General features: G+C 52.5%; 1 protein-coding gene across 1 annotated transcript in view; it reads left to right on the top strand.

The window, feature by feature from the left end:
- Nucleotides 1–27,975, top strand: part of LOC138118737 (syntaxin-binding protein 4-like) — a 47,952-nt gene that overhangs the window by 8,421 nt on the left and 11,556 nt on the right. The window contains exons 2-11 of the mRNA XM_069029917.1: nucleotides 2,433–2,506; nucleotides 8,333–8,428; nucleotides 9,223–9,292; nucleotides 10,308–10,382; nucleotides 18,826–18,911; nucleotides 19,633–19,753; nucleotides 22,219–22,360; nucleotides 22,550–22,656; nucleotides 23,425–23,578; nucleotides 25,129–25,201. Coding sequence (XP_068886018.1) covers nucleotides 2,433–2,506; nucleotides 8,333–8,428; nucleotides 9,223–9,292; nucleotides 10,308–10,382; nucleotides 18,826–18,911; nucleotides 19,633–19,753; nucleotides 22,219–22,360; nucleotides 22,550–22,656; nucleotides 23,425–23,578; nucleotides 25,129–25,201 — 998 coding nt within the window. The remainder of the gene's footprint in view (nucleotides 1–2,432; nucleotides 2,507–8,332; nucleotides 8,429–9,222; nucleotides 9,293–10,307; nucleotides 10,383–18,825; nucleotides 18,912–19,632; nucleotides 19,754–22,218; nucleotides 22,361–22,549; nucleotides 22,657–23,424; nucleotides 23,579–25,128; nucleotides 25,202–27,975) is intronic.

The raw sequence follows: 27,975 nt of genomic DNA, 5'->3' as shown, positions 1-27,975 counted from the left end.
TTTCCCTCCTCAGAAAAGGTCACCAGATCTTTTCCCCCAAGATCTCAGCCCTGCTCCTGCCAAGCCCTGAGGTGGGTTGTTCCAGGTTCATTCCCACTCACTGGCAAAGCTTGGCTAATCTTTTTTCACCCCTCCATCCCCCATCCTACAAGACAGGGGTCCTGCTGCTTCTCCAGCTGGCTGATGTGCACCAAGACAGGGATGGAAGAGGCTGTTCAAAGGCAGTTCAGGTTTCTGACCTCCCAGCAGACAGGGGAACAACTAAACTTCGCTCTGCACGAAGAGGGAAACACTGTGGGCTGGAAAAGATGCTAAAAGAAAACAAAAATCCACATCAGCCCTAAGCCCCCTGAGTGCTGCAGCCTGTTACTGCTTCCAAAGCTTCGCTATGGATTTTAATCCTTTAGGGACGGTGACCGCACACGTCCCGCACCGAGCGCTGCCCTTCATCCCTGGAGGGGCCATTCCCAGAGATGCATCCCAGTAATTCCCGCGTTGTGCTGAGGATGAGGGTGAGGGGCCAGCCCTGCTCGGGGCTGGCCGAGCTCCGGCCCCGCCGCTTTGGGAAGGCACTGGGATGGGTCGCGCTGGCTCCGGCTTGCGTAAGCTTTAATCTAAAGTTGGAGATGTTTTGAGCCGATCTGTGTTAATGTTGGGTGGAATTAACATGCATACGGGGACACCACGTGATGCCCTCCGACCTCCCTCTTTTTTTTTTTCCTCCCTTTTTTCCCCCCCCATCACTTTAACGGATTCCTGCCAAATCAGAGTGGCTGGTGCCTGGCAGGGCCGGGCTGCCAGCGCCGGCAGGATGCCCGTGGTCTCTGTCCTTTACAAGGGAGCCATCATCATCAGCAGGTAACCTCCCCCAGCTGGGGTGGGAATGGGGAGGGGGCCCTGAGGGTCCCGTGAATTCCACTTCCAGCCAGAGTCCTTCCACTGTTTTCTCCGGGAGCGGGGTTGAGAGGCAGGGACTGCAGCAAGAGCCCAGGGCACCGTCGCTGGTTGGGTTTTCTGCGTTCGTGGCATTAGCAGAGCTCGGGGCTGCTGGGCAGCCGTGCCTCGGAGCGGGGGTGTTGATAAGAGGTGATGGCAGGGGGATGATGGTAAGAGTTGATCGTATCAAGGAGGCATCTGCTCCGCTGGAACTGCATCCGTATGGCGCCTTCCAGCCTGCCCTGAGCGCCCGGGGCTCGCCCCGGGGAATTTCCTCAGTGATTTACTCAAAATACCCTGAAAATCCTGGGCGGGGGATTGAACCAGCCTGGGCCCAGGGCTGCTCTACCTTCCTGGGATGGCTTGGAGCTCCATTTTTCAATAGCCAGATGTGGCCAGTTGTTTGTTCAGTCTTGAGTACAGTGCAAGGATAGTGAGGAGGGACATTTTTTAACAGGGAGAAAACGCTTCCAGTCCGAACCTTAGAGGTGGAAGTTACTGGCTTTGCAGGATGGCTCGATATTTTGAGTTTCATTTTGGATTCCTGGGAAGTCCCTGTGGGTTATTCTTATCCTGCATCCTGCTGGATTTGGAGCAGCCTCTTGTTTCCCACGGTGTTGTTCCTCGTCATCTGTGTTCAGATCGGGGACCTGATATCAACTGGGAAACACCTTTTCTCTTGCAACTTAAATGCTGGGGAGTGTTTTGGGAGCTCCTCACCCCTGGTTTCCCACCTGGCACATCTGCGTTAGGGTTTCTCACATCAGGGTTCATCCATCCTGAGGAGCCCAAGGAGAAGTGCTGGTGGTCCCAGGTTTGGAGTCTGGCATCCATGGTTGGGGCAGGGTGTTTTTGGGGTCATTCATTTGGGACCTTGCCTAAGGGTGTTTAGGGGGAGGCTGTGGGATGTTTGGGGGAGTTACTTGGCTCTGGGGAATCTCAGCTGTGTGATGCTCTTCCACCTGCTCTGGCTTGTGATGAGAAGCTCCCACCAGACCAGGCAGGACTTGGAGCAGCTCAGCAGCTTTTGGATCCCCTTTTCCAGACCCTCTGCCTGCATTACAAACCTTGGGAGTGGATTGTGCCCGGCTGTCTTCCTTACAGGCTGCCTGTGTTTGTGAAACTGGTTTATTCCCAGAACACAGGTCCAAGCTCTGATCTCATTTCCCGGGAGCTGCACAGCTGTCCAGCCCTGATAATCTGGGGTAATGAATCACAGACAGGTCCATCAGATTTGCTGGGTGGGGAGGACGATGTTGAGCCCTGCACATATTCTCTCATTTATCTGTGTGAACTTCGGGGGGGGCTGGCTCGGGGCTGTTTTCTGCCCGCGTGGGTGCAGCAGTGGGGCTGTGCCTCAGCCTGGGTGTCTGCAGGGTCTGGTGGGCAGTGTCCGGGGTGGAGGGGATACTGTGCCTCTGTGTGTGCTGGCTGGGCACTTGTCCCTCTGTTCTTTTTGGCCGGTGACAGAAAGCTGCTCCTCTTGTCTCCCGCAGGACACTCATGGGACCGTATGGGATGGATCGAACCGTGCACTGCTTTGATTTCTATGATTGTGCAAACGGGCTGGGTGAGTACTAGGGACAGCAGGGTGGGCTGGGACACCTCAAACGTCCCCTCAGTCCCCAGAGCCTGTGCCAGGATGTGCCTCCCTGTGTGAAGTCTGGTGTCTCACTGGTTCTTGTGTCTTGTACCTGCCTGTGTCAAGTATCTTTGCACGTTTTGCAGCTGCGGCATCAAAAGAATGTCAAAATCCCAGCTAATTCCATGGTAATGGTGGGCAGCCAGTGCTGGGAGCTGTGCAGGAGTCTGGGGCCACAACCCCTGCCCTGAGCAGGATGAGGGGGAGGGGCCTTTCAGGATTTTCTGAATTAAATCAATTAAAATGTTAAATAAATAAATGAATAGAATCCCCAGCACATCCCTGTCCCTCTGCAGACTTCTCCCCCGGAAAGCCATCCCAGTGGGTCAGGGAAGGTGCTTCCTGCAGCTCTCCTGGGGACTGGGCTGCATCAGCTGGGGTTTGGGAAGTTTGGCCCAGGGGGAAGGGAATGAGCACTGTGTGAGTCAGGTGTCCTTCCACAGCGCTCTGAACTTCAAAGCACTGGAGAGAAGGGAAAAGACAAGGTCACATCCATCAGAACGTGAGAAATCCCAGATTCATGACACTCAGCCCAGAGAGATCCAGCACAGCATTTCTTCTGACCTCTGTGTATCCAGTGGTGCTCTGCCATGGACTTTATAAAAATCTGTGATCCTGCATCAGGGTTTCACAGTCTCTCCCTTAATTCCTAATTGTGAGTGCAGCCCACCCTCCCACAGGGCAGCTGGGGACCTCTTGGTGGGACCCCTGAATGACCATTTGGGACAACTCCTGAGGAGTCACCAGAGAAACAAGTTCAGGTTTCCTGAGAGCTGAGATTAATTATAGATTAATTATGGGCTGTTTCCAGCTCTGGGGTAACAGGACTTTCTGCCATGGGAGAATGGCTTTGCTGACTCTTCCCCCAGTCATGAGGTTCACGGGAGCTCCGAGAACTGTCTTTACGTGGTGAATATGATATTTTAATCTCCAGAGGTGGATTTGGTTGAGTTGATGGGATTTCAGCTGCTGGGTTAGATTAGCTCATTAAAGGAGGAGACCCAGAAAAGGCTGATGGGGCCATCACTGATGTCTGGAAGAAGTGACAGATGTGGCAGCCCTTTGTGAGCCACTTCACTGGGTTCCAGTTCCTCTCCTTTCCCCCAGTCTGTGGCCAGAGGGTCTTCGCAGGGTCCAGCAGACCCTTTACAGTGAATTCTGATGTGCTGGAGGAAGCTACAATAATGTGGATGTTCTAATGCCATCATCAGCCTCCTTCATCCTCTCCTGTGAGGCTTGAAGCCCTCAAGACAAGCGATCATCTTCCAGAAATCGTGGAATGATTTGGGTTGGAAGGGACCTCAAAGCCCATCCCATTCCACCCCTGCCATGGCAGGGACACCTTCCACTGTCCCAGGTTGCTCCAAGCCCCGTCCAACCTGGCCTTGGACACTGCCAGGGATCCAGGGGCAGCCCCAGCTGCTCTGGGCACCCTGTGCCAGGGCCTGCCCACCCTCCCAGGGAACAATTCCTTCCCAATATCCCATCTATCCCTGTTCTCTGGCAGCTTAACCATCCCTCTCTGATGCGTGGTGCTTACAGAAGCCCTGTGTCTGCCATAGGCGCAGCTGCTCAGAGCAGGGAAAAGAAAGTGCCTTCATGAGTTTCTCAAGTTGAATTCAGGCATTATCCCAGCAGTTTCTCAGGTTGGATGCAGGTGTTATCCCAGTAGTTTCTCAGGTTGGATGCAGGCGTTATCCCAGCAGTTTCCTGGGTTGGATGCAGGTGTTATCCCAGCAGTTTCCTGGGTTGGATGCAGGCGTTATCCCAGCAGTTTCCTGGGTTGGATGCAGGCGTTATCCCAGCAGTTTCTCAGGTTGGATGCAGGTGTTATCCCAGCAGTTTCCTGGGTTGGATGCAGGTGTTATCCCAGCAGTTTCCTGGGTTGGATGCAGGCGTTATCCCAGCAGTTTCCTGGGTTGGATGCAGGCGTTATCCCAGCAGTTTCCTGGGTTGGATGCAGGTGTTATCCCAGCAGTTTCTCAGGTTGGATGCAGGTGTTATCCCAGCAGTTTCCTGGGTTGGATGCAGGTGTTATCCCAGCAGTTTCCTGGGTTGGATGCAGGTGTTATCCCAGCAGTTTCTGAGGTTGGATGCAGGCATTATCCCAGCAGTTTCCCGGGTTGGATGCAGGTGTTATCCCAGCAGTTTCTCAGGTTGGATGCAGGTGTTATCCCAGTAGTTTCCTGGGTTGGATGCAGGTGTTATCCCAGCAGTTCCTTTGGAGCAGCATCACTGCTCAGTGCCAGGTCAGCGTTTGGCCGCAGGTCTGTTGCTCTGTGGCTTTAGGTGGAAACCCACATGTGAACCTCAGCAGAAGTTCAAAGGGGTTACCTGGCAGCTCCTCAAACCTGAACCTCGAATTAAAGAATAGCCATCAAAGGGAAGTGCTGATTAAGGAGCATTTCTCAGAAACACTGAGATCCCATTATCTTGACCTTCATCTGCTTAGGACAGGGCACTGAGTGATTCACCTCCAATCTGTCCCTTCCTCCAGACAGAAAAAGCTGGCAGGGGCTGCAAGATCAACAGAGGGATTAAGGGAAATGTAATTGAACATTGCCAGCTTAGGCACAGAGCAGGCGGCCCCTCTCCGTGCCCGGCATGGCAGGCGGTGGGGTCAGGATGCGCCCGGGATGATCCCAGTTGGACTAAACAACCAGATTAGCCAGGACACCCCCTGACCTGTGGAACACGGATCCAGGAGCAGGTGAGATTACAGCCTGGGAACTGCGACTCTGGCATTAGTGGGAGCGGGATTAGAGGCACTGGAGAAGCTTGAGGGTCTTGGAGAAATTTATAGGATCGCTAAGAGCCTAAAGAAAACACAGACTTGATCAGTCTTACCTCTAAGTCCATCTGGAGTTTTCCTGGCAAACTTTGTTCTGCAAAAGAGAAAAAATCAGGGACGTGGCCATCAGCTCCAGGACCTTTGCCAGAAAGGAAAGATTAAATAGAGGGATCCAAAATAGGCTAGATTATCTGGCCCTAAGTATGACTTAATAAGCATTATACTGGGACTTTGATGCTGTGATAATTAAAGATCCGTTATTTACCTACACTGGCTCCCAAATAGAAATTTGATTGAAGTAAATGTTCATAAATACGTAATAAAATATCATCCCCAGAATGCTGCCACCACAGTCCTGGATGATTCAGGTTTGCTGCCATCAGTCACCTACTGTCCCCTGGCTTGGTCCGAGCCCTGGAAGGGGTGAGCCCTCCCTCCTCCTCCTCCCTGCCCCAGTGGGGACTCTCCAGTGGGTTTTGGGGGGCAGGACTGGCACCCTGAGCACCTTCTGGGTGAGGTGATGGGTGTGAGTAGTGGGCAGAGCTCAGCAGCATCCAGCTGCTTTCCCAACAAGGGAGTTAAAACTCAGGGGCTTTTCCTCCCCCCATCCAAGTTTGAGTGTGTCTGGAGCAATACTGTGAGTAATCAGCGATTTTAATAACGAGATCGGATTTTCTCATGACATCGTTGGGGATAAAGGAGGATTTGGAGATACTTCAGCTATATTAAGGCATTATTACAATTGATTTGCAGACACAAAAGGGAAATGAGTCATTATCGATTTGATACCTCAGCACAGGCGCCTGTGCCACGCTGGGCTGCTGGGGGATGTTGAGCCTCTGCAAGGTGCAGATTTTTATATGATTTGTCTGATGTGCTTCATCATTCCTAATTCCTTCATGTTCCAGAGTGAAGGAAGATGTGGGATGACTTCCTGAGTCATTCCCTAGGCCTGGGCTGGACTTCCAGTCTCTCCCCCCTCCAGGGGAACCGATGGGGCTTTGCCTCTGCAGGACCCCCTCGTGCCAGGGTTTCTCAAGCCCATCCCAAGTGTGACCCTCTTCCCTGGGGTGTCTCTGCAGAGCCCAGCAGAGGGATCCCCTGGCTCCACAGGGAGCAGAGAAATTTCCAGTTGAGCATCCCTGGCCATCAGCAGGTTTTACCTTCTGCCCACAGCCGCAGCATCTCCTCCCACTTGGGGAGGAGACCCACCTTGGTCCCCAGGTGCCTGACCTGACTCATGCCTTGGTGAGGCTCGTGCTGCTTCATAGATGCCTTTTTGGGGGGCAAGATTTCCAATTTGAGCGAATTTCTTTTAAAATGCAACGGAGAGCAATATTAGTACCCATTCCTGAGGTGTTCTGCTGTGAGCTCCCTGTTCCAGCAGTAAAACAGCTCCTCACAAGTGCCTGGTTAATGCATTAAGCCCAGGGAATAAACTCCAGCACTCAGACAGGGCTGGGGTTTGGAGCCTGGGAAAAGCAGCAATTGGTGCATAGAGGAATGAACTGGAAAATTGCAAGAATCGAGTTTTAATCTAATTTAATATAAAGGTGACCTGAGAGACAAAATCTTTCCCTAGAGGCAAATGAAAACTGTGAGGGGCCTGAGAGCAGCGCTTGGGTTATAAAGGAAGGGAAACAGGGATGGAAATAGTGCTGTGTCCTGGGTAATCCCAATCCAGGATCCGCTTCCCTCCCGCCTGTTTCAGAAAGGGTTCCCAAGTTTTGGGGAAGGAGCTGTGCCCTGTTTCCCTGGAGGGAGGTGTTTCTTGCAGCCCAGGGCCTCTCCAGGGCTCCGAGCAGCCTCTCAGCAGCTGGAGGATGGAGCTGACCCCGCGGTGGCACTGCCCGTCCCCAGTGTGCCCTCCTGTGCAGAGCAGCAAAATGCCTGACCAGCGGCTCTCAGGGGAGATTTGTTAATTAAAGCCAAGCTTTTTAATCCTTCTGTCCACAGCCTGGATCTTCGAAGTAGGACTTAATGAGCCCTGGATAAATAAGTCTCTTGGACCTTTTCCTGCCAGCCAGCTTACGCTGGCCAGCAGGGCCAGGTCCCGTGGCCAGAGGGGTGGCTGTCAGGAGCAGGAGCCCTGTGCCAAGGTGCTGCAGGGCACCTGAGCCCTGCTGTGCTATGGGGGTGGTTCGGACATGAGACAGGGGTCACCTCTGTGCTCCTGCCTCATCTGCTCCTCCCAGGCCAAACTCTGACAAAAGTGGCCACTCCTGGTGTGTGGCTCTGCCGTCGGTGGCTGTGCCAAAGGCTGAGGTGCTGCTGGGGCCCGGCAGGTGAGCGGAGACGTCCCCACCTCTGTGGTGCCCCTGGGGTTTGTCCAGATGTGCACAGGGAAGGAGACCCTGGGGAAACACTTGTCACCAGGAATGTTTTGATCTGCAGCAGGAGCAGATCCCTTCCCATCAGTGATGATCTTGGACATGCTGGAGTGAGTCCAGGGGAGGCCATGGAGATGCCCCAAGGGCTGGAGCCCCTCTGCTCTGGAGCCAGGCTGGGAGAGCTGGGGGTGCTCACCTGGACAAGAGAAGGCTCCAGGGACACCTCAGAGCCCCTTGCAGGGCCTAAAGGGCTCCAGGAGAGCTGGAGAGGGACTGGGGACAAGGCATGGAGGGACAGGACACAGGGAATGGCTTCCCAGTGCCAGAGGGCAGGGATGGATGGGATATTGGGAAGGAATTGTTCCCTGGGAGGGTGGGCAGGCCCTGGCACAGGGTGCCCAGAGATCCCTGGCAGTGCCCAAGGCCAGGTTGGACGGGGCTTGGAGCAGCCTGGACTAGTGGAAGGTGTCCCTGCCCATGGCAGGGGGTGGAACTGGATGAGCTTTGAGGTCTTTTCCAACTCAAACCATTCCATGATTCTGTGAATTTGTTTTGGGGCTGCATCCCTCAGAGGTGGCCTGTGCAAATGCTGACTCTCCTGCCTTTGTGTCATGGGCTGTACTTCTCCTCCAGGCATTAAGGTCATCGGTGGCATCAAGGAACTCACTGGAGAAGAATATGGAGTTTATGTCAAGAGGATCCTTCCAGGGGGTGTTGCTTATGCAGACGGTGAGTGAAACACAGGGCAGAGTGCCAGGAGGTCTGAGATCAGCCCACATTGAGGGTATTTGTTTCACACACTTGTTTCATACCTTATTAGATATTTTGGGTGGTTGCTCAGAGATTTTCCAGTGGTTGGGGGTATTTTTTGGCGTGGCAGTTGTTCTGACATCTGTCAGCAGCCTTGGATCGGCTTCTCAGCATCTGTACAATTGCTTTGTGTGTGTAGAGCACAGCCCATCTCTGCCACACAAGAGCTTTCCTGCCCTTTCCCACCTCCCTGTGACCCCAAAACAACCAGAGATCCTTCTGCAAACTCAGCTCTGCTCTGGGTCACTGATTTCATTCTGAATATGTTCAGCTAAGTAGGTATTAGGGGAGCAGAGCTCACCTTTTACAGCTTCAGCTAAAAAGATGATTTTTTTCCCAGCTGTTACATCATTTCTCCATCCAATAAAGGAAAATAAATCCAGAACAGGTGGAAGTGCCTCTCGTGGTTTTCTACCCGACCTCAAACTGAACTACTTGACCTCAAAGTGAATTAAGCAAAAGCTTTATTGCACTTTTCACTATTTACTTTTGCAACTTCCTAGAGCAGAGGAAGTGCTGGGACATTGGCACGGGGTTGTTCCGGGAGGTTGCAGAAACTTCATTTCTGGACATCTGGAAAAACAGGTCGGACGAGCATCGCTGGAACAACCAATGCATTTTTCATCCTGTCTCTGGGCACAGGGAGGAACTGCCCAGCCTCTCCCTTCAAGCTGTATTTTCCACAGTTTCTATCCATTAGTTTTCCTTTCTAGGGCGCCTGCAGCCAGGAGACCAGATCCTGGAGGTCAATGGAGATTCCCTAATTGGGGTTACAAGCGAGAGGTACCACATCCAAATGGAAATTTTCCATTCCTGTTGCTTTTGTGTGATTCTGTGAAGTGGCTTTGGCTGTGGGTTGCGTGGAGGACACCAGGACATCACTCTGTGTGCTGTTCCCAAGAGCCAACTTGGAAATGATCAGACAGAAAGATTCAATGTAAAAATAGAGCAGTGAGCCCAAATTGTATCTGTGAGCTACTCAGACATTCCCCCGCCCAAACGTTGGGTTTTAAACAGCTCCTGGCACCCCCACTCCATCTGCTGCAGCTTCCCAGCACGTCCTGCAGTTCCCAGCACAGGAGATCAGCTGGTGCCTGAGCCTGACAGTGCTGCTCCGTGCAGGGAATTCCTTCTGGAGCCTCAATCCAGCCCCTCAGCTCCCCACCAGGAGAATAATTAACAGCTCCACAGGAGCACCAACACTTTAGGGGCTCTCCTCCCCCATTGAACACGGTGCTATCCCACTGTCCACCTTGCATTCCTGCATGGGGTGCTGAGGCTGCATGGGAAGCAGCACGAGGAGCTGGTCCTGGTCCCAAAGGCCCAGAGCAGTGGGGTTTGGTGATGTCCTTGAGAACACCTCTGTGGCTGTGGGAGGCTGTGCCTGGCTCTCAGGGGTACCTGTATTTTGTCCCAGAAAATGGCCATCCCTGAAATGGAAACTTCCCCAGGTGGGGAATGGTGGGTTGGAAGGGATGTTAAAGACCCCCTCGTTCCAGCCCCCTGCCACGGGCTGTGCAGGAGGATTTACTCACCACCACGGGCATCTTCTGGGTTTTGTTAGCAGGGATTTCTCACCTATGGCAGAAGTGGGAAGATCAGGATCTGGTTTGGCTGTCCCCAGCCTCCCAGCCAGGGCAGGGAACAGGGCTGCTGCACTGGCATCCGGCCAAAGCCTCGGCTGCTGGCAGGGTTTGCCCAGGTCAGGGGTCTCTGCCCAGCTTTCAGGTGAGCAGGGTAAGACCAGTGGAGCACCACTGGGAGCTGGGATTGATGTGTCATGGGCCTTGTGTTCCAGGGCCGTGGACATCCTGAGAACGGCATCGGCCACCAGCCACATGCGCCTTCTGATAGCCCGCGATGACGATGCCAGGTAAGGGGGGCCGTGGCACACTGGGAAGGGGCATTGTGGCACTCCTTGGCACCACAGCTGGAGAGTCTTGGAGCAAATCAGGCTCTAAGCCCATGGGGAAGGTGGAGTTGGCAAGGGGTCTTTGATAACTGTGCACTGGTGGGGAATTCAATGGAGCTGTAAGGGAAGGGAAGCAAAGCTGGGAGCTCCCAGCTCCAGCCCTGCCTGTGCTGGGTCTGTGGGACATCCCAAAGCTGGGGGCTCCCAGCTCCAGCCCTGCCTGTGCTGGGTCTGTGGGACATCCCAAAGCTGGAGGCTCCCAGCTCCAGTCCTGCCTGTGCTGGGTCTGTGGGACATCCCAAAGCTGGAGGCTCCCAGCTCCAGCCCTGCCTGTGCTGGGTCTGTGGGACATCCCAAAGCTGGAAGCTCCCAGCTCCAGCCCTGCCTGTGTTGGGTCCGTGGGACATTCCGGCACTGAGCAGATTTCCACAGGTGTTTTCTCAGGGAGCACCAGGGCTGCTCCAGTCCTGGCTGTAGGGTGGCACAGCTCCCTCAGCTCCACTGTGTGGTGGTTTATCACATCCTGCACAGAGCTCTGGAGGAAGATGTACAGGGACAGCGGGATTCTCCCTTTCCTTTCTGGTTGGACACGTTGAGTTAAGGTCTTCCTTCCCCAGAGGTTTCCTCCGCCTCAGGGAGGATGAGAAGTTTCTCCCTGAAACCCATCCCTTTGTAGCTCCCTGGAAAACCTTGCTCTCTCTGGAGAGACTCAGAGGATTTGGAAGGAGAAGGAAAGAGTTCAGTCCTGTCTTGACTGGATTTAAGCTGTGTGGGACAATGATGGTGCCATGAGAAAGCTGTGGGAACCAAGGTATGGATTAGTGGGGTCTTTGCTGACATCCCATGGGAGATCTGGCACAATGTGCTGGCACATCCTCTCCCTTTTTCTCTCGGGAGAGACGAGGTGTGGCAGGAAGCAGAGGAATGAGGGTGGGATTTGGCAGAGTGAGGCTGTGGGCAGGCAGGTTCCCGGCTCTGGGGCTCTGCTCTGCGTGTGGGTGGCTGAAGGCCAGAGTCACTTGCTCAACGCACCCACATCCCGTTAGTGTCAGAGATGATGGATCCGTTCCTGATCCATCAGCTGCTGCACAGAGTTCCTGCCTTGGCAGAGCAGTGAGAGTGCTGTAATGACAGGGCTGAGGCTAATTCTGACACAGCAATACACTGGTGCAAGAATTATTTGCTATTAATGACGGGCTGCTTTTCAGCCACCCTCTGCCAGGGGAAGTAGCATCTCCTATTATTACACTAAGTGCAAGTCCTTCAGCAGCTGCTGAGGAAGTGCTGGGTGAAGCAAGTAGGTCACCAGAAATCCTTTGGTCCAAGTAGGGATGCTCAGGATGCAGTTGTGGATCACAGCAGTTCCCTTGGAGGGGCAAATCTCACACTCTGTCCCAGCAGGAGGGATGGGATCCCAGAGCTCAGCAGCTCCCTGTGTCCAGCAGCAGCAGGACTTGCTCCGGGAAACACTTGCTTTCTCAGCCAGAGCCCCCAGCGCAGGTTTTCTGCCTCCACGCTGATCTGTTTCAAGCTGTTCGTGCATGTCGATGTGGCTCCTAATATCCCAAATTGCAGCAGATGTTTCCTAAAGCACACGCACGCCCGGCTCCGCCGGCTCCGGCTCCCCCCTGCTGTCGGCAGTCCCCAATCGCCCTGCAGGGAGCTGGGGCAGGCCGGCAGGGCAATGAAACTTTAAGCAATTCATTTGGCCTCCGTTCACTGTTGGTTATCTGTTAAATCTGCAAAAGGTTAGCCAGAGGGAGAGAGGGGAAGTAATCAGTTTATTTATTATTTTTTTCCAAAAGATTTGCAGAGATTTCACTTACATAATCATCTCGCAAACTGTTTAATACACGAATACATATCTCCAGGATTAAGGGCTGTGGGAACAGGGGGATTTTTCTGCTCTCTACTTTTTTTTCCACTTAGTTTTATCTTTTAGGGATGCCCTGTTATCTTTTAAGTCTGTCCTTGAGCGTGGGTGAGCAGGCAGCCGGGTGGAAACAAGGCATCATCTCTGGCGGTGATGCCTGTGAAGGTGCCATGCCATGAGCTGTGGGCAGCTTCCCACCTTCCCACTACCCAGCAAAGCAGCTCACAAGACCTGAAAGCTGAGGAGAACACAGGGCAGAGAAAATGCAGTTTATTTTCAGATCCTTCCTCACCCCAAGCGCTCAAGGCACACTGGAGGAGGGAACGTCATGGCTCTGGGTTTGGATCCAAGCCTCATGCCAATTTTCCCAATGACTCAGCTGAGTAGCATTTTGTTGTGGTTGCCCTCGGGTGAATTTGAGTCATAAACGCTATTATTTGTCCCTGGAGTTAATTATAGGCCCAAATTACCTGTGCTTTTCGTGGAACTCAGTCTCTGGCGTGTATCAGATGCATGTTTTGGGCCTGTCGCATCAGCTGGGCTGCGGAGAGCAGCAGTAATGCCAGGGCTCAAAGCAGAGAATTCAGATTTAGAGCTGGACTCACCAGGTTTAGGTGATGCTTGAATCTGATTTTCGTCTGTGCTCACCTTCAGCTAATGAGGATAATTTTATTGCATAGTCATAATTATTGTTTATTCATTCTCAGCCTGAAAGTTACAATAGTTCCTCGTTTCTCTGCATTGCACAGATATCAGCCTGGTCTGTCAGGTTTATCACTGGGAGAAGCCAGTTTGTGCTGCACCTCTCAGTCCTGGCAGGATAAAATACTGAATTCATTGTGTCTCCACACGGGATGCATCCCCTGCATCCTGGGAACAGGGGCTCTGGGATTAACAGGGCTCACACGGCCAGCAGGAAGGAAAGGCTGCTTCTCTGCAGTGCCCTGGCACTATGGAAGAGAGTCACACACTCACAGGATCACTGAGGTCGGAAAAGATCTTCAACATCGAGTCCCACCTCTGACTGATCTCCCAGCCCAGAGCACTGAGTGCCACGTCCAGGCCTTCCTTGGACACCTCCAGGGGTGGGGACTCCATCACTGCCCTGGGCAGCCCCTGCCAAGGCCTGAGCACCCTTTAGAGGAAGAAATTCCTCCTGATGTCCAGCTTGACCCTCCCCTGGCCCAGCCTGAGGCCGTTCCCTCTCCTCCTGTCCCTGTTCCCTGGGAGCAGAGCCCGACTCCCCCGGCTGCCCCCTCCTGTCAGGGACTTGTGCAGAGCCACAAGGTCCCCCCTGAGCCTCCTTTGCTCCAGGCTGAGCCCCTTTCCCAGCTCCCTCAGCTGCTCCTGGGGCTCCAGCCCCTTCCAGCTCCGTTCCCTTCCCTGGACTCGTTCCAGCCCCTCAATGTCCTTCTTGTGAGGGGCCCAGAACTGGACACAGGTCCTGAGGTCCAGGCCCAAGTGAAGGGGCAGAATCACTTCCCAGTTTTTCCCAGCAGAGGGGCTGTGCCTGGAGCTCATGCCTGGTCTGGAGTAGATGCAGGACAGTCCCTCCTGTCCTCCCAGCCCTGTGTGTGACAGTGAGAGCTCAGCCCATGGCCTTGCTGTTCTGAGCACTTGGTGCTAAACTGGCAGGGAGGGCTGGGGCTGACTCCAGCAAGCCTGGGTGTGCCAAGGACATGGCTTTGCTCTGGTGCTTTGGGAAAAACACCCAGCATGTCACACAGCAGCTGAGATGTCCCTGTGCCTGGCACTGCTTCCATCCACCAGGGAGAGGGGGAAAGGATGGAATGGTTTGGGTTGGAGGGGACATCAACACTCACCTCATCCCACCCCCTGCCATGGGCAGGGACACCTTCCACTGTCCCAGGTTGCTCCAAGCCCCAATGTCCAACCTGGCCTTGGACACTGCCAGGGATCCAGGGACAGCCACAGCTGCTCTGGGCACCCTGTGCCAGGGCCTGCCCACCCTCCCAGGGAACAATTCCTTCCCAATATCCCATCCATCCCTGCCCTCTGCCAGTGGGAAGCCATTCCCTGTGTCCTGTCCCTCCATCCCTTGTCCCCAGTCCCTCTCCAGCTCTCCTGGAGCCCCTCTAGGCACTGCCAGGGGCTCTGAGCTCTCCCTGGAGCCTTCTCTTGTCCAGGTGAGCACCCCCAGCTCTCCCAGCCTGGCTCCAGAGCAGAGGGGCTCCAGCCCTTGGGGCATCTCCGTGGCCTCCCCTGGACTCTCTCCAGCAGCTCCTTGTCCCTCTGCTGTTGGCCCCAGGGCTGGGGCAGCTCTGCAGGTGGGGTCTCACCTGAGGGGGCACAGGGACAGAGTCCCCCCCTCTCCTGCTGCCCACGCTGGGGCTCAGCCCAGGGCACGGGGGGGGTTTCTGGGTGCTCACAGCTGGGGCAAGTTCAGCCTCTCACCCACCAACACCCCAAATCCTTCCCTCAGGGCTGCTCTCGATTCCTTCTCCACCCAGCCTGGATTTGTGCTTGGAATTGCCCTGACCCAGATGCAGCACCTGCACTTGGCCTTGGTGTGCTTTACGAATTCTGCACAGTTCCCCCTCTCCAGCCTGTCCAGGTCCCTCTGGATGCCCCATCCCTCCCCTCCTGGGTGTGACCTCTCCACACAGCTGGGTGTCAGCTCCAGCCTGGCTGTGGGTGCCCCGATTCCACTGGAGCTGTGTGTGAGAAAATCTGCCTTTGTGATGCTTTTGGAGTGCTCTGGGTTCATGGCTCCCACTCACCTGCACCTTTGTTTTTTTTTTGAGACAAACCAGTAATTTCTGATGTCACAGGCTCCACTTTCTCTCCCAGCTGTGGTGCAGAGCTGAGGTTTCCAGACGCTGTGTAACCTTTGATGTAGGATTCACCCTTTGTTCTCCCAGGAACAAAAGGGCAGGACAAAAAGGCATTATAAGATAAAACAACATTATTCTATAGGGAGATTGACCCCCTGCTGCTTAATCTGTAGCAAAGTCATCCTGGAGCTGGCTGCTGCTGGCAGACCCCCCCCATACCACTCTGGGGCTGGCTGAAGGCTGTCCAGGGCCAAGCTCTATTGCAAGCATCCTCCAGACCTCAAATGTTTGCATCCTAATGAAAAAAACTGGAGAAGAGCTTGTTAAAATGAACTTTCCACCTCATACAACGCCATGGTTGTTGTTTTTTAATAAAGCTGGGTATTTTAGTCCTGAAGGCACCTAACAATTCACAATGTTTTAGTAAGGGTCAAATTTTAAATATTAAAGGCAAGTTCTGAAGCCTCTTGGTGTCTGAAAGCACAAAGCAGGGCCTGCTGGCATTCCTTCAGTGCACTCGTTCATTAATCTGCAATGTTTGGGCATCGTCTGCCCACGTCAAACTCCTCTAAACACAGCACTGAGCACAAAATTAATTCCCAGGAGATTGGCACCAGAAAGTGCATTACTTTCTGCTGGGATAAGTGTGTGCCTCAAGTTAGTCATGTGTTTGTGTCCCTGGTGGAACTGGGGCTGGATTGACCAACAAAGCAGGAGCCGGGACGGTGGCGTTTGGTCACATTGTCCCTGGGCTGGATGCAGTCTCAGAGCTCATTCAGGCTCCTGAGCAAATAATGATAATCCTCCTTTGTGGGTGAATTTCAGGACAGTGAATAAACAACAACAAGGAATGCTGAGCCCATGCATGTCCTCACTTATGACAGAGTTTGGTGGCACAGATTGGTGATGGGGTTTGCAGGGTCACAGAGCTGCTGCACCAGTTGCATTTGCATTGACTAAGAGTATTTCAGCCATTGTTTGGGGTTTATAAGCTGCTCTGGGCTCTGCTGGATTATTATCTGAGGAAAATGGAACAATAGATGACCACAGAAATACCCAGCCCAAAACAAAACACAGGTGCTGGTGGCCTGGTAACCACTGGGAATAATAAGTGAGGTTCCAGCATGTGGGACCTGCCCCTGCACGGGGTCAGGGAGGGGTAAGGCCGTGGCTGTGTCAGGTGCCAGTGAAACTGGTGTGAATCAGCTGCAGAAACACAGAGGCTTTACTGGGAAATTGGAGAAATTCTGCTGAGATCCACCCAAGGCTCAGCTCAGGGATCCACAGAGCAGCAAACCAGGGCCTGACTTGTCCTTCTGCTTTCCCACTGCTTGTGGAATCATTTAGGTTGGAAAAGCCCTCTGAGACCCTCAAGTCCAACTCTTAACCCACCACTGCCAAGGCTACCACTCAAACCACGTCCTCAAGTGTCACATGCACATGGTTTTTGAACACTTCTAGTGATTCCACCACTTCCCTGGGCAGCCTGTTCCAGTGCATGACATCCTTTCAGTGGAGGAATTTTCCTAATATTTTCCATAATTTTGGTGCCTTACGTTATGAAACTGCCTCCCCCCTCCTTGCAGGTCACGCAGGGCTGGCCCCACACAGCCATCCCTTGGTGGGCCACCAAATGCCTGCCATTGTCTGAGGGGTAGATCCAATAAATAATTCCAGTGCTTGGAGAAGGGCTTTGATGATCCTTATGTCCCCTCCTACTCTTCTATCACCACAATGGCTGGGTGGCCACAGCATCTTCTGCATGTCCTGGTGGCATCTTGGCTGTTCCTGGGAAGTTTGTGCCCAGGAGTTGAAAGCCAAAAGAGCCTTGTGGGAGGTGGGGCTTCTGTGGGCTTTTTTTAAGGTCCTGGGTTTGGTTGATAAAGACAACAGTATGGATGCAAATACTGGGATTCACCAAGGCATGTCACTGAGCATTGTGTGACACTTGGGTTTTAAATTAGCATTAAATGGAATGAATAAGGCATACATTTGATGGCAATATTAGATAAGGCATGCGCTGGTCTTTGAAGTTCGTTAATGAGCTGGTTGTGACTGGGAAGATGTAAATTACTGAGAGCATTTCCAGCAGGAACCTGAGGAGCTGATGATTCATTCATCAGTTAATATTGTTGACTCTAATCTAGCCAATAACACCCAACATCTGTGCTGGTGAGGAACGCAGATGACGCAGCGTCTGCGAGTGTGTCACTGCAGCCTCCTCGCTCAGAGAACTTTGCTGTGGCTGGGTTCCTACAGGTTCACCTCTTGAGCTTGTCTGACTGTCAAGCCTGAGAGGGAGCCACTCATAGCCAGGCTGTTCCTGGGGCTATGGCATCAGGAAGGCACCTTCCCATGGGGATTCCCTCCTGCCTTCAAAGAAGACATCTAATGGTGTTACTGTGGCCACTGAAACAACATTTTCAGGGTCTCTATCACTGCCTGGCTGCTTATTAATTGGCATGTGTAAGAAATTAATCATCCTTGAGGATCTCTCTGCCAAAAGGTCGGATCCATCAGGTGGGGTTGGGTTATGAAGGGAGAGAAACCCCCCCCCATTGCAGAGGGACTACATGAGAGCAAAGAGCCAACGTGGCAGGGGTGGATCAGAAGGCTGCTGAACGTGAACATGAAGAAGAAGTCATCCCTTTCCATGCCTCCTCATCTGAAAGGAAAAGAGGGGCTCACAGCAGCTCAAAGAAAGGTTACAGAAAGGAGGCAGGAGCTGGTAAATGTGGACAGTGGTAGTTCTCAATGGAGTTCAAAAACTCAGGATGCCACACTTGGCAAAAGGTCATGAAGCAAATCACCTGTGGTGTACAGGGAGTTGCAGCTCATCAAGGGCTCAACACATGGTGGTCAAACTCAACCTGGAACAAAGCATTACTGAAGGTCCTTGGGCATGGAGATAATCTTCCAGGGGATTTTGGGGATGAGATTGCATGCAGATCTTTGTTGAGGTGTTATGCTCCAAGAGTTTAGCTTGTGATGTTTGTGGTGAACATCATCATGGATGGATTGGGAGAGAAGGCTGCTGCTTCTGCAGGTGCTCTGAAAGCCATCTCCTTCTTTACTCCAGCAAGAACTACAGGATCTGCTTTCTGTCCAGGAAAAGAGGAGAAAAAACAGAAAATAACCTGTGTTTCACTATTCTAGAAGGAGTCACAAATAGGCAAAGAATTTTTGGGTTATGTTTGCACAGTTACAGCTCTTCTGGCAGGGTTTAATTTGTGTGGTGTGTTTGCAAAACTTTTGAGCCTTATAGCTGGGGGTGAAAACATTCCCAGGAGGGTCCATGAGGGGGGTGCAAGGCAGGATGCAAGCAGGGCTCCAGTGTTCATCTGCCCTCTCTCAGGAATGACAATCCTCAGCACAGAGCCTGTCCATGGAATCATGGGGTCATAAAGATTGGAAAAGACCTTTAAGGATATGTCCCTTCCCAGCTCCTCTTGCCCTGAACACATTCCAGGGCAGGGAAGGAGCACTCTGGAGCTCCAACCCATCACAGGAAAGCTGCACTGCCATGAGATTGATTATAGACCTGAAGCCTTGCACAAGCTCTTGAAACCAGGGTGCTCCCCTTGCGCATGAGGAAGCTCCGTCTGCTCCCCACAGCTGGAGGGCACCGGCCCTAAAGCCTTGGTACCAAGTCACTGCCATCAGAGGCACCACTGCCATATAATCATGTGGGGGGAGTTCTGAGCACCAGCTGACTACGCCATGGTTTTGTTTGCAGGAGAGAGTTCTCTGAGCTGCTGAAGAAGTTCGGCTCCCAGAGCAACACGGGCTCAGCGCGGAGCTCGCCGATCCTGCATGGCAGCAGTGAGTAGCTCAGCAGTGTGTGGGGGGGGAACTGAAAGCCCCTCTCTCTGCAGAGAGAGTTTCCTTTATCCCAGAGTCATTCTGAAAGAGCTGTGGTTTGGTTTGAGTAGGTGTTGGGGTGGAGGTCTGAAGAAAGCTCGTCCTTATTGCAGGTCCTTGGGGCATGCCCAGACCGTGGCCATTGGTGCCACGGGGTGATCAAGGGAGACTTGAGTTGGGGTCGTAACCACTCCCCTGATCCCCAGACTCTGCCTAACTGATGTGCTGGGCAGGTGACTCCATCGGGAGGTACAGCTGTAGATTTTTGCTCTGGATTTCAATGTGTTTCAGCAATAATTCATTCAAAGATTTTTCATTTGCAAATAGGCAATGTTTAATGAGATGCAACAAGGTTGACCTAAGCAAGGTGCCAGCACACAAAGCCATGTGTGCCTGGGGAAGGAAGCTGTCTCTCTGGCTTGCCATTGCACCAGACAGCTGCTGGCCCTTCCCCTGTGGCACAGGTGTGTAGGGTTGGCAGAGGGGTGACAGTCCCACACTGGAATTGTGCCAAGGAGGCTGAATGTTTCCTCTCCTTCAGCCCTATCCTGATGTCTTTATCTACCGTGTGGCTTTCCCCAAAAATCTAGGAATGCAGCATCAGCTATGAGTGGCAGAGCAGGGGGGAGGGTGTTGCTGGAGTGTTTGTGTGCCCTGGACTGACTCTGACTTTGCTGTTGAGGTCGATACCTGGAGAGCACCTCCTCGGGCTCATCCTCACGTTCCCAGAGCCCACTGCTCCTGAGCCCTGCCAACTCCCACAGCCCCTGCATCGGGAACCCAGCGCACGCCCCTCACGCACAGTACGTACAGATCCCACCAGGGTCATCAGGAGACCACCAAATGTCACAGGGATACACCCAGTTAATAATTCCAGGGCTTGTTGAGCAGTTTTGTTCGTCCTTATGTCCTCTCTACTCTTCTATCACCACGATGGCTGCAAGGTCACAGCATCTTCTGGATGTGGTGGTGGCATCTTGGCTGTTCCTGGGAAGTTTGTTCCCAAGGGGTGAAAAGCTTCCCAGTTGAGACAGTCAATATGTCTGCACTATGGTTAACCATGCAGCAGCTCCTCTTCCTCCCCTCTGAATCCCAGGGAGAGGCCATGGTTTACAGCCAGCTGAGAGGGGCCTGCACATCACCTTATAAACCATGAGCAGAGTGTTCCTGCAAGGCTGGTCCTGCTTTCAGGAGGTGTTTTTGGAGCTTGTTTCCTATTGCCCTGCTCCTGGCATGTTGACCCCAAGCTCCAAGAGCACCAGCACCTCTCCATGCAAACATTCCCTGATGCCCTTTGCTTTGGGGTCAACAGCCTGCAGTCACCGCATCCTTTGGTGGCCAGAGCATCTCTTGGAGTGTGTTTTCATGTGGTCATCTGCCCTTGCACATTCTGCAGGGTCAGAGGTTTGGACAGGCAGAGCTGGTTTTTCTGCAGAGTCTCATCTCTGGGGCCCTTCCCCAGAGGGACAGCTCGGAGGGTGTTCACAGTCATGGAATGGGGACCATTTGTCACCAGGGCTCACAGCTCCCCTCCTTTGCCAGTACAAACAAGACAAATCGCTGGTAAAGAGAATCAGCCCTCACTGCAGAACCAGTAAATCCTCTTGCTAAATACCAGCTTATTAGGGATTTGCAGAGGACAAATATTTGGCACCAGAGGTTTAAGCTGCTTGCATGGAGTGAGAGACCCACGCAGAGGAGAGAGCAGATCATCTACTTGGCAGCTGGTTTGGAGAAGCCATCCTTACTGTGCTGTTAACTCACTCCAGGCTCGTCCTTACCGTGCTGTTAACTCACTCCAGGCTGAGATGTAGAATCCAGAGTGGGTTGGGTTGGACCTCAGAGATCATCTCATTCCAACCCCCTGCTGTGGGCAGGGAAATGGGCGTTTAGGCTAGAAAGGACTGTCTTGGTGGCCTCCTTGCCATGCTGTGCCTAGCTGTGCTTGTCTTCATGCTGGTGCCAGGCCCCAGTAGTCTTCCAGGCCCCTGGAATCACAGAGCACTGGTTTCAGCTGAGCACTGGTGGTCAGCTGAAAGATGTAATTTGGGCTAAGGGTCTTTTCATGCCATGTGGCTGCCACCCCTTCTGCTCACCACAGGTTGTCCCTGGGCTGTGACCTCTCATTGTGGCATCCCCCAAGGTCCTGCCACTCCACTGAGCAATGGGAGTTGGGTACGATGCAATCTCACCACAGTCAGTGTCTGAGACTTTGGGTTGAGCAGAGAATTTAATGCTTTGTTTCATGACATCATTTCCCTAAGATCACTCACCTTAAAGCAATGTTTCTTCATAAGACTAAGGCACAGTGGGCTGTCTGACCACCAGGGATGGCATTGCTGGGAACATGTGCTGGTGTCACTGTGGGGCACAGGATGCATAGCTGCTGTTGTGTCTGAAGTTGTAACTCAGGGAGCCAGTGCAGGCTCTTTGGGCAGTGGCTGCTGTGGAAATAAACTGAAAAGAGAAAAGCCAGCTGCACCCATCCCATTTGAGGAAAAGGCTTGCTGATCCTTAGACACCATCAAATCCTTCCCCAAACCCCCCCTGCTGCAGTGCTGCCCATGGGAGCTCAGTGAAATCTTGCTCCCACAGCTCTGCCACTGCCAAACCTCCCTCCTGGCACAGAGCCACCGCTGTGGCCGGGCCTTGGTGGCCCGTTGGGTCCTGTCCAGCAGCTCTTGGAGGGAAGGGTCCAGCCTGTTTGCTGCTCCTTTTCATCCTCGACTGGGCAACCCACCTGCCACAGCAGCAACTCACAGTGTGGTGGGTGCTGCTGTAAAGGATGCCCATTTCTTAGGGCATCTTGCAAGATTTTGGGTCCAAACCCCAGTTAAGACACACCCAGCTGTGTTCCCAAGCCTCACTCTGATGTTTGCTAAGAGCTGCTTGATAGCTGATCCATCTGTAAATTGCTGTCTGGTGATTTAGCTGGATTTGAGCAACAACCGTGTTGATCCTTTGTGTGCTTTTGGCTATAAAACCAGGAGTGCCAAATATATTCTGTTAAATCTTTAGTTTCGTCTCTAAATGAGTATTCCCCTATTTGAGATTAGGGAAATCAGTCACCTTCATAACACTGAACAATGTCTGCCAGAATAGGAGCCCTCACCTCCCCTTTCCAACAGTGGGTGGAAGAAAGGATGCAAATAAAAGGTTGGGAGAAGGTAGAAGGATGCATGGAAAGAAATCCAGGCAGAGTTTGTTCAGCAATATGGGAAGATAACCCAGATCACCTTGAGTCACCTGCTGGCTCTCTCCCTTGCAGCTACTCCATGGACTCAGGAATCCAGAGCATTTCTATAGCAAACTCCTCTGGCTTGGGGCTGACAATCAGTGGTGGATCCAACAGGCCTGACGGGCCCATGATTTATGTCCAAGAGCTTTTGCCAGACGGGGACTGTTACAAGGTAAGTCAGTGCAGAGACCCTCGGGAGCTCTGCCAAGGGGACCTTTCCTAGAGGCTGTGGCTGTTCTGAAGCAGCTTTTCTAAGAGTAGATGAATAATTGCATGGACTAATGAGGATTTGTGTTGCAAGAGAAGGCTTTGGGCAGAGATATCCCTTCCCAATGCTGTGTTTGTCTCCCTGTTTGTTTAGGATGGTCGGCTCCGACCTGGAGACCAACTCATCGCTATCAACAGAGATTCTCTGGTGGGCAGCACGCATGAAGAGGCCAGAAAAATAATTGAAAAAGCCAAATTCAGGTAGACATAGAAAGTATTTCCTGTCATCATCATGTACTGTTGAGGCTTAGGCAGAACACTTCAGGTCATACCAAGGTTTGGCTTCAAGGGCACTGTTAGTCTTAAATGATGCTTTAAGGTGGTCACATAAGGAAATCTTGAAGGCATGGATCATCCTGAAGTGTGATCCAGACCATCCCGATGTTCTGGGTCTCGTGACTATCTCCTATCACTACCCAGCAGAGCTTTGAAACAGAAGTGAAGTTTAAAAAAGGGAAAACAAGGAGACTCGGGAGAGACCTCATGGATCTGTACAGAAGGGTGGAGCCAGGTGGGGGTAGGGCTTTTCTCCCAATTAACAAGGGATGGGACAAGAGGAAACAGCCTCAAGTAGTGCTAGGGGATGTTTAGATTGGATGCTAGGAAATATAGGATGTTTCTATATGGAAAGCATTGTAAAGCCCTTGGCACAGGCTGCCCAGGACAGTGGTGGAATCACCATTCCTTGAAGTGTTCAAAAACCATGGAGATGTGGCACTTGGGGACATGGGTCAGTGGTGGCCTTGGCAGTACCAGGGGAATGGTTGGACTCAATCTTAGGGGTTTTTCCCAACCCTAATCATTCCATGATTCCGTGGAACACAGCTGGTGGAGACCCAGCTGCACTGGTGCAGGCTACTCAGGCTTAGGTGAGGTTATCCTGAAGGCAGAACCACAAGCATGGGAGCTCTGCAAATTTGTGCCTTTTGTTTTGTTAATAAGAGGTTCTGTGTTTGTTGTTTGTTGAAGACACGAGGGAAGCACAGAAGTGGCCTTTATTCCTGGGAGGGGACGGTTACATCCCGGACTGTCGGTTCACAACAACATCCCATCCCCGCCTCCAAAGGCTGTGGGAAATGGCCTGAGCTCCTGCAGGCTGAAAGTCCACGTGAGGTCCCCAGAGGTAGGTGGAAGTTCATCTCTAACAGACATCAATCCTGGGATCTTTCCTTGATCAGAGAACTCTTCTTTAGGAACTCCCTGGTAATATTTCTGGAAATCCAGTGGAAAGTCTGTACTGTTGATGTATTTACCTGCAGGCAGGTGTTTTAAATCTGAAATAATTTCTTCTCTCTTGGGTTTGAGACAGAGATGGATCTGTGGAGATAAGACAGCAGTTTCATCTCCAGGGCCTGCATTCAGACCAGTTTCAAGAGTCTCAGGTTTTAAAAAAAACAAAGCCCTTCTGTGTATAGCAACCTGCATCTGATTCAGCACCAGTCATAGGGCTGGAAGGGATCTCTGGAGTCAGTTTGATCTAGGCTCCTACCCAAAGGCAGGAGCAACTCTTTATTCTTCAAGCCCTCTGATGAGGATGAATCCCCAGCATTCCTGCACAGCCCATTCCTGCTCCTGACTACTCTAATGATAAGCCAGGCTCATTCCTCCTGCAAAGCCAAGCTCCACATTGCGTTTTCAGAGAAGTGCTCGAGCTGTGAATGGCTGGACAGGGTTTATCCACACAACCCTCAGGGTCTGCGGCTCCATTCTGTGCATTTGTCACCCTCTCCTGGACTGGTGCCATGCTGGGTGTCCTTTCTGCCCCTTCCATACAAATTCCCTCCAAGAAGGGCTGGCTGGATGTTCCTTTCATACAGGAACATTCACAAAACATCTTGCTTTCCAGCCCTGTGGGGACACAGACTTGCATGGATGTCACGTATGTGTCGCCTTTGGGTGCACCAGGCTGGAGATGTGCCCTAGAATGGCACCAGAGCCCCTGGAGCTGTGGCTGAGTGGTGGGGTTGGACCCCCAGCTCGTGTGATGCTGTGCACTTGTATGAAATCACACCATTGGCTGGACTGAAATGGCTCCTGCCCTCACTTTGCTGCTGAAAGATGGAACTTCTAATGAGATTGGGGTTTCCACACCAGAGGAAGAGTGCCTAGGCACCCGTGCTGCCTGTCTGTGTGTCCTCACACCAGTCCTGTGCCCCTCTTGGCATCCTAGTCCCCAGTTGCCAGAGCTGTCTCAGTGGTGCTCACCCTCAGATTGTTTTTCCCTCTTCCTTGTGCTTTCAGCCGTGATGTTGCACATAAGACAGGGTGGGAACTGAACTCGGCTTCCTGCCCTGCTCACTGGGATAATTATGGGTTTGGGGTAAATATTACACCTGGCTGTGGTCAGACTTGGGACCTCCCCGCTGGGTTGGATGCAGAGCTTCAGGGAGAACCTCTGTGGAGAAACCAGGCAAGGTCAAATCCAGCCTCAGTGCTCAAGCACAGTCACAGCAAGGACAGAGTTGTTTGTGTGTGACCCAAGGTTTTGGGGTGGCTCAGCCTGTGCCAGGTGCTCCCAGAGAAACCCCTGGACTCTCTTTAGGCCCATCTGCACAAGAGGAGTGTGTGGTGCCCTCATGGCTCTCTCTTGAACTCCTCTAATCTTCTGCTCATTATTTACACCAACAGATTCTTCTTAGCAACTGCCTGTGCCATTTTGTCTTGTTTTTCTAGAATAGACGTGAAAATCCTTTTCCTGTGCCTTCTTTGTCACCAGACATTTGCCCACCAGAGCTTACGGTCTCAGGTGAGTCCTGCTCAACCATTCTCCTTGTGGGGGTGACAAACAGCTGTGGCTCCTCAGAGCTGAGGATCATGAAATTATAGAATCACAGAATGGATTGGGTTGGAAGGGACCTTAAAGTTCATCTCATTCCACCTCTGCCATGGGCAGGGACACCTTCCACTAGCCCAGGCTGCTCCAAGTTGCCCTGTCCAGCCTGGGCTTGGACACTGCCAGGGATCCAGGGGCAGCCACAGCTTCTCTGGGCACCCTGTGCCAGGGCCTCCTCACCCTTCCAGGGAACAATTTCTTCCCAATATCCCATCCATCCCTGCCCTCTGGCAGTGTAAAGTCATTCCCCTTGTCCTATCACCACATTTTTTTATCAGTGTTTATACTGCTGGAGTGGAATTTAATGGGGTGATAATGACACTCAGCCTGCTCAGAGAGAGGGCAAAGCAGCAGCTTGGTTTACTCAACGAGTAGTAATTACGTCCATGTTTGCCCACAGCAGCAAAACTCTTTACAATGGCATTCGAGGACTGAGGTATTCACAGGAGACAAATTCCTCCACTCTCAGCCTGTGGTTCATTTGCAGCAGGGCTTTGCCCACCTCAGACATGCAGCAGGTTCTCCACAGGCTATATTCCCTTCTGGTGGGAATGGGGGCTCTTGGACACACAGCATAAAAGCAGGCAGGTAATGATAGTTGGGATGTACACAGCAACCCTGGGCTCTGAACAGGCTTTGAGGATGCCCTCAATTGGCCAGATTGGGAAACTGCTTAGAGATGTGATTAAAACAGATTTCTCTCTACATCCAAGCTTCGATTTTTGCTTATTTTTCCATGCTGTGTTTCATCTCCCTGCTCTGGGTCTCCTGAGCTCTTACCTTTTGTGGAGAGACCCACTCTGTTCATCCAACAGTGTGGCAGCAATGGGGGGTGAACTTGAATCACCCTGCAGCTTCCCAAATCCCTTAATAATATTGAGGAAACCTCAATAATCCCCAGAGCCCAGGGAGACTACCTCCACCAAGGTATCCCATATCCCTGTGATATGAGGGTTACTCCTGCCCTGAGGGAAAGATGGACTTCCCCAACAAATCCTGAGCAAGTGCTGCCCACCATTCTTGCAGCCTTAAATCCAACAGCCCTTCCTTCCCTGGGACATTGGCTCTGTTTACAAATCCCTGTGCCTTGCTGTAATTCCCCTCTGGAAGGCCAAGAGCAAGCGCTGGAAGTAAATCATGTTTAGTCCATCCCTGGGATCAGCAGGAGATGGAGCAGCTGCTCCCAGGGATGCCTGGCTCACCTTGGGCAAGCTCAGCAGCTTCAGCTCTGCCATCTGTGTTCCACTGGAAAGGCCCTGGGACAGGGATGTGCTCTGCCCTCCCTGCCCTGAGCACCCTGCAGATGCCATGGAGACTTTCAGGTGGCCACCATGGACAGCCAGTCGTGGTGATGGGGACAGAGATTGAAGATTGTTGCTGCAATCCAGCAACAGCAGTGACCTGACCATGGCCTGACTTAGCTGGGGGATTTTATCCCTGCAGGATTTGAACGTGGAATGCCGAGGAGGCTTTGTGTCAGTGTTGTCACCCACAGAAACAGACAACTGGCTTTGAAAGAACAGCCAGGCTGGGAGCCTGGGCCAGTCAGTGCCTCTCTCTGGGTGCCTGATGGATGCCCTGGATATGGCTGTGTCCAGAGCTGACAGCAAAGCCACATGGAGCTAATCCTGATTAGCCACGGCTCGAAGGGTAACAGCTCTGCCCTTGAACTTGGAGAGGAAAGTGGTGGTGGCCGATCCAGCAAACCCATTTGTTACCTCTTGCTGCTTCCCAGCTGCTGGCCTCAGCAGAGCAGATGGATGCTGGGATTAGGAGGATTATGCAGCACCTCTGCTGCTCCTCACTGTCTTCTCCTGGCACCTGGGCTCTGGCCCGATGGACAGGAGGGTGTGGGGAGATGTGCTCCAGGGATTCCAGAGGAGCTGTGTTACTTGGCAAAACAAGGTTTCCTGTGATGTCAACCAGATCCCAAGCAGGCAAAAGGAATTGCTCCCTGGGCAAATCCAGTGTCACTGGCACGAGAAGGAATTTTGTCACCTGGGCTGATGGTTTGAGGGTGGGCAGGGGCAGGCACAGCAACCCTGCACCCTTCTGGAGTCTGCTGGGGTTGTTCAGGAACAGGTAATGCCTCCTGCAGCCCTTTTTCCAGGGAATATCATGGCTCCTTACAGACAAGGGCTAATCATAATGGAGAAGGTGGGGTTCCCTCCAGGGATGGAGGGGCAGGCCTTGTGCAGCAGTGCTGGCAATGCTGAGCCAGCTGTTAGCAGCTGGATCCTCCAGCTCATGACAGCTTTTCACCAGCACAGCAGCTGCTGCCTCTGCCTCTCTCTGCCTCTGCGGCTGCCTCACAATACATGTGGCTCCTTCTACCCAAAAAACCTGCCTGCCCAGCTGAGGGGAAAAGGGCTCAAGGCTTTTTGCAGTCTTGGGGAGGGAAAAAAATCTCACAGTGGTGCCTTTCCACATCATTTTTAGTCTGTTCGTTCCCATGGGTGTCAGGAATTCTTTCAGTTTTGCTTAATCAGAGTAGACAAGAACCAGGCAGATTTTAATTCCTTTTTCTCACAGTTCACCATAACTCCAAGACTCCATAAAACTCTGTGACTGGAAATTTCCAAAGTGCTATTTTTGCAGTTCTTTGTCCCTGGATGAAACATCTCATTTTAAATGGTGCAGAAGCCCAGTTTCAGAAGGATTTGCCCCAGTATCCAGTCTTTCCAAGA

The sequence above is a fragment of the Aphelocoma coerulescens genome, chromosome 14 (genome assembly GCF_041296385.1).
Source record: "Aphelocoma coerulescens isolate FSJ_1873_10779 chromosome 14, UR_Acoe_1.0, whole genome shotgun sequence".
Classification (NCBI taxonomy): Eukaryota; Metazoa; Chordata; class Aves; order Passeriformes; family Corvidae; genus Aphelocoma; species Aphelocoma coerulescens.
Note: the sequence above shows the minus strand (reverse complement) of the source record. Positions and strands in the feature narration are given on the sequence as shown.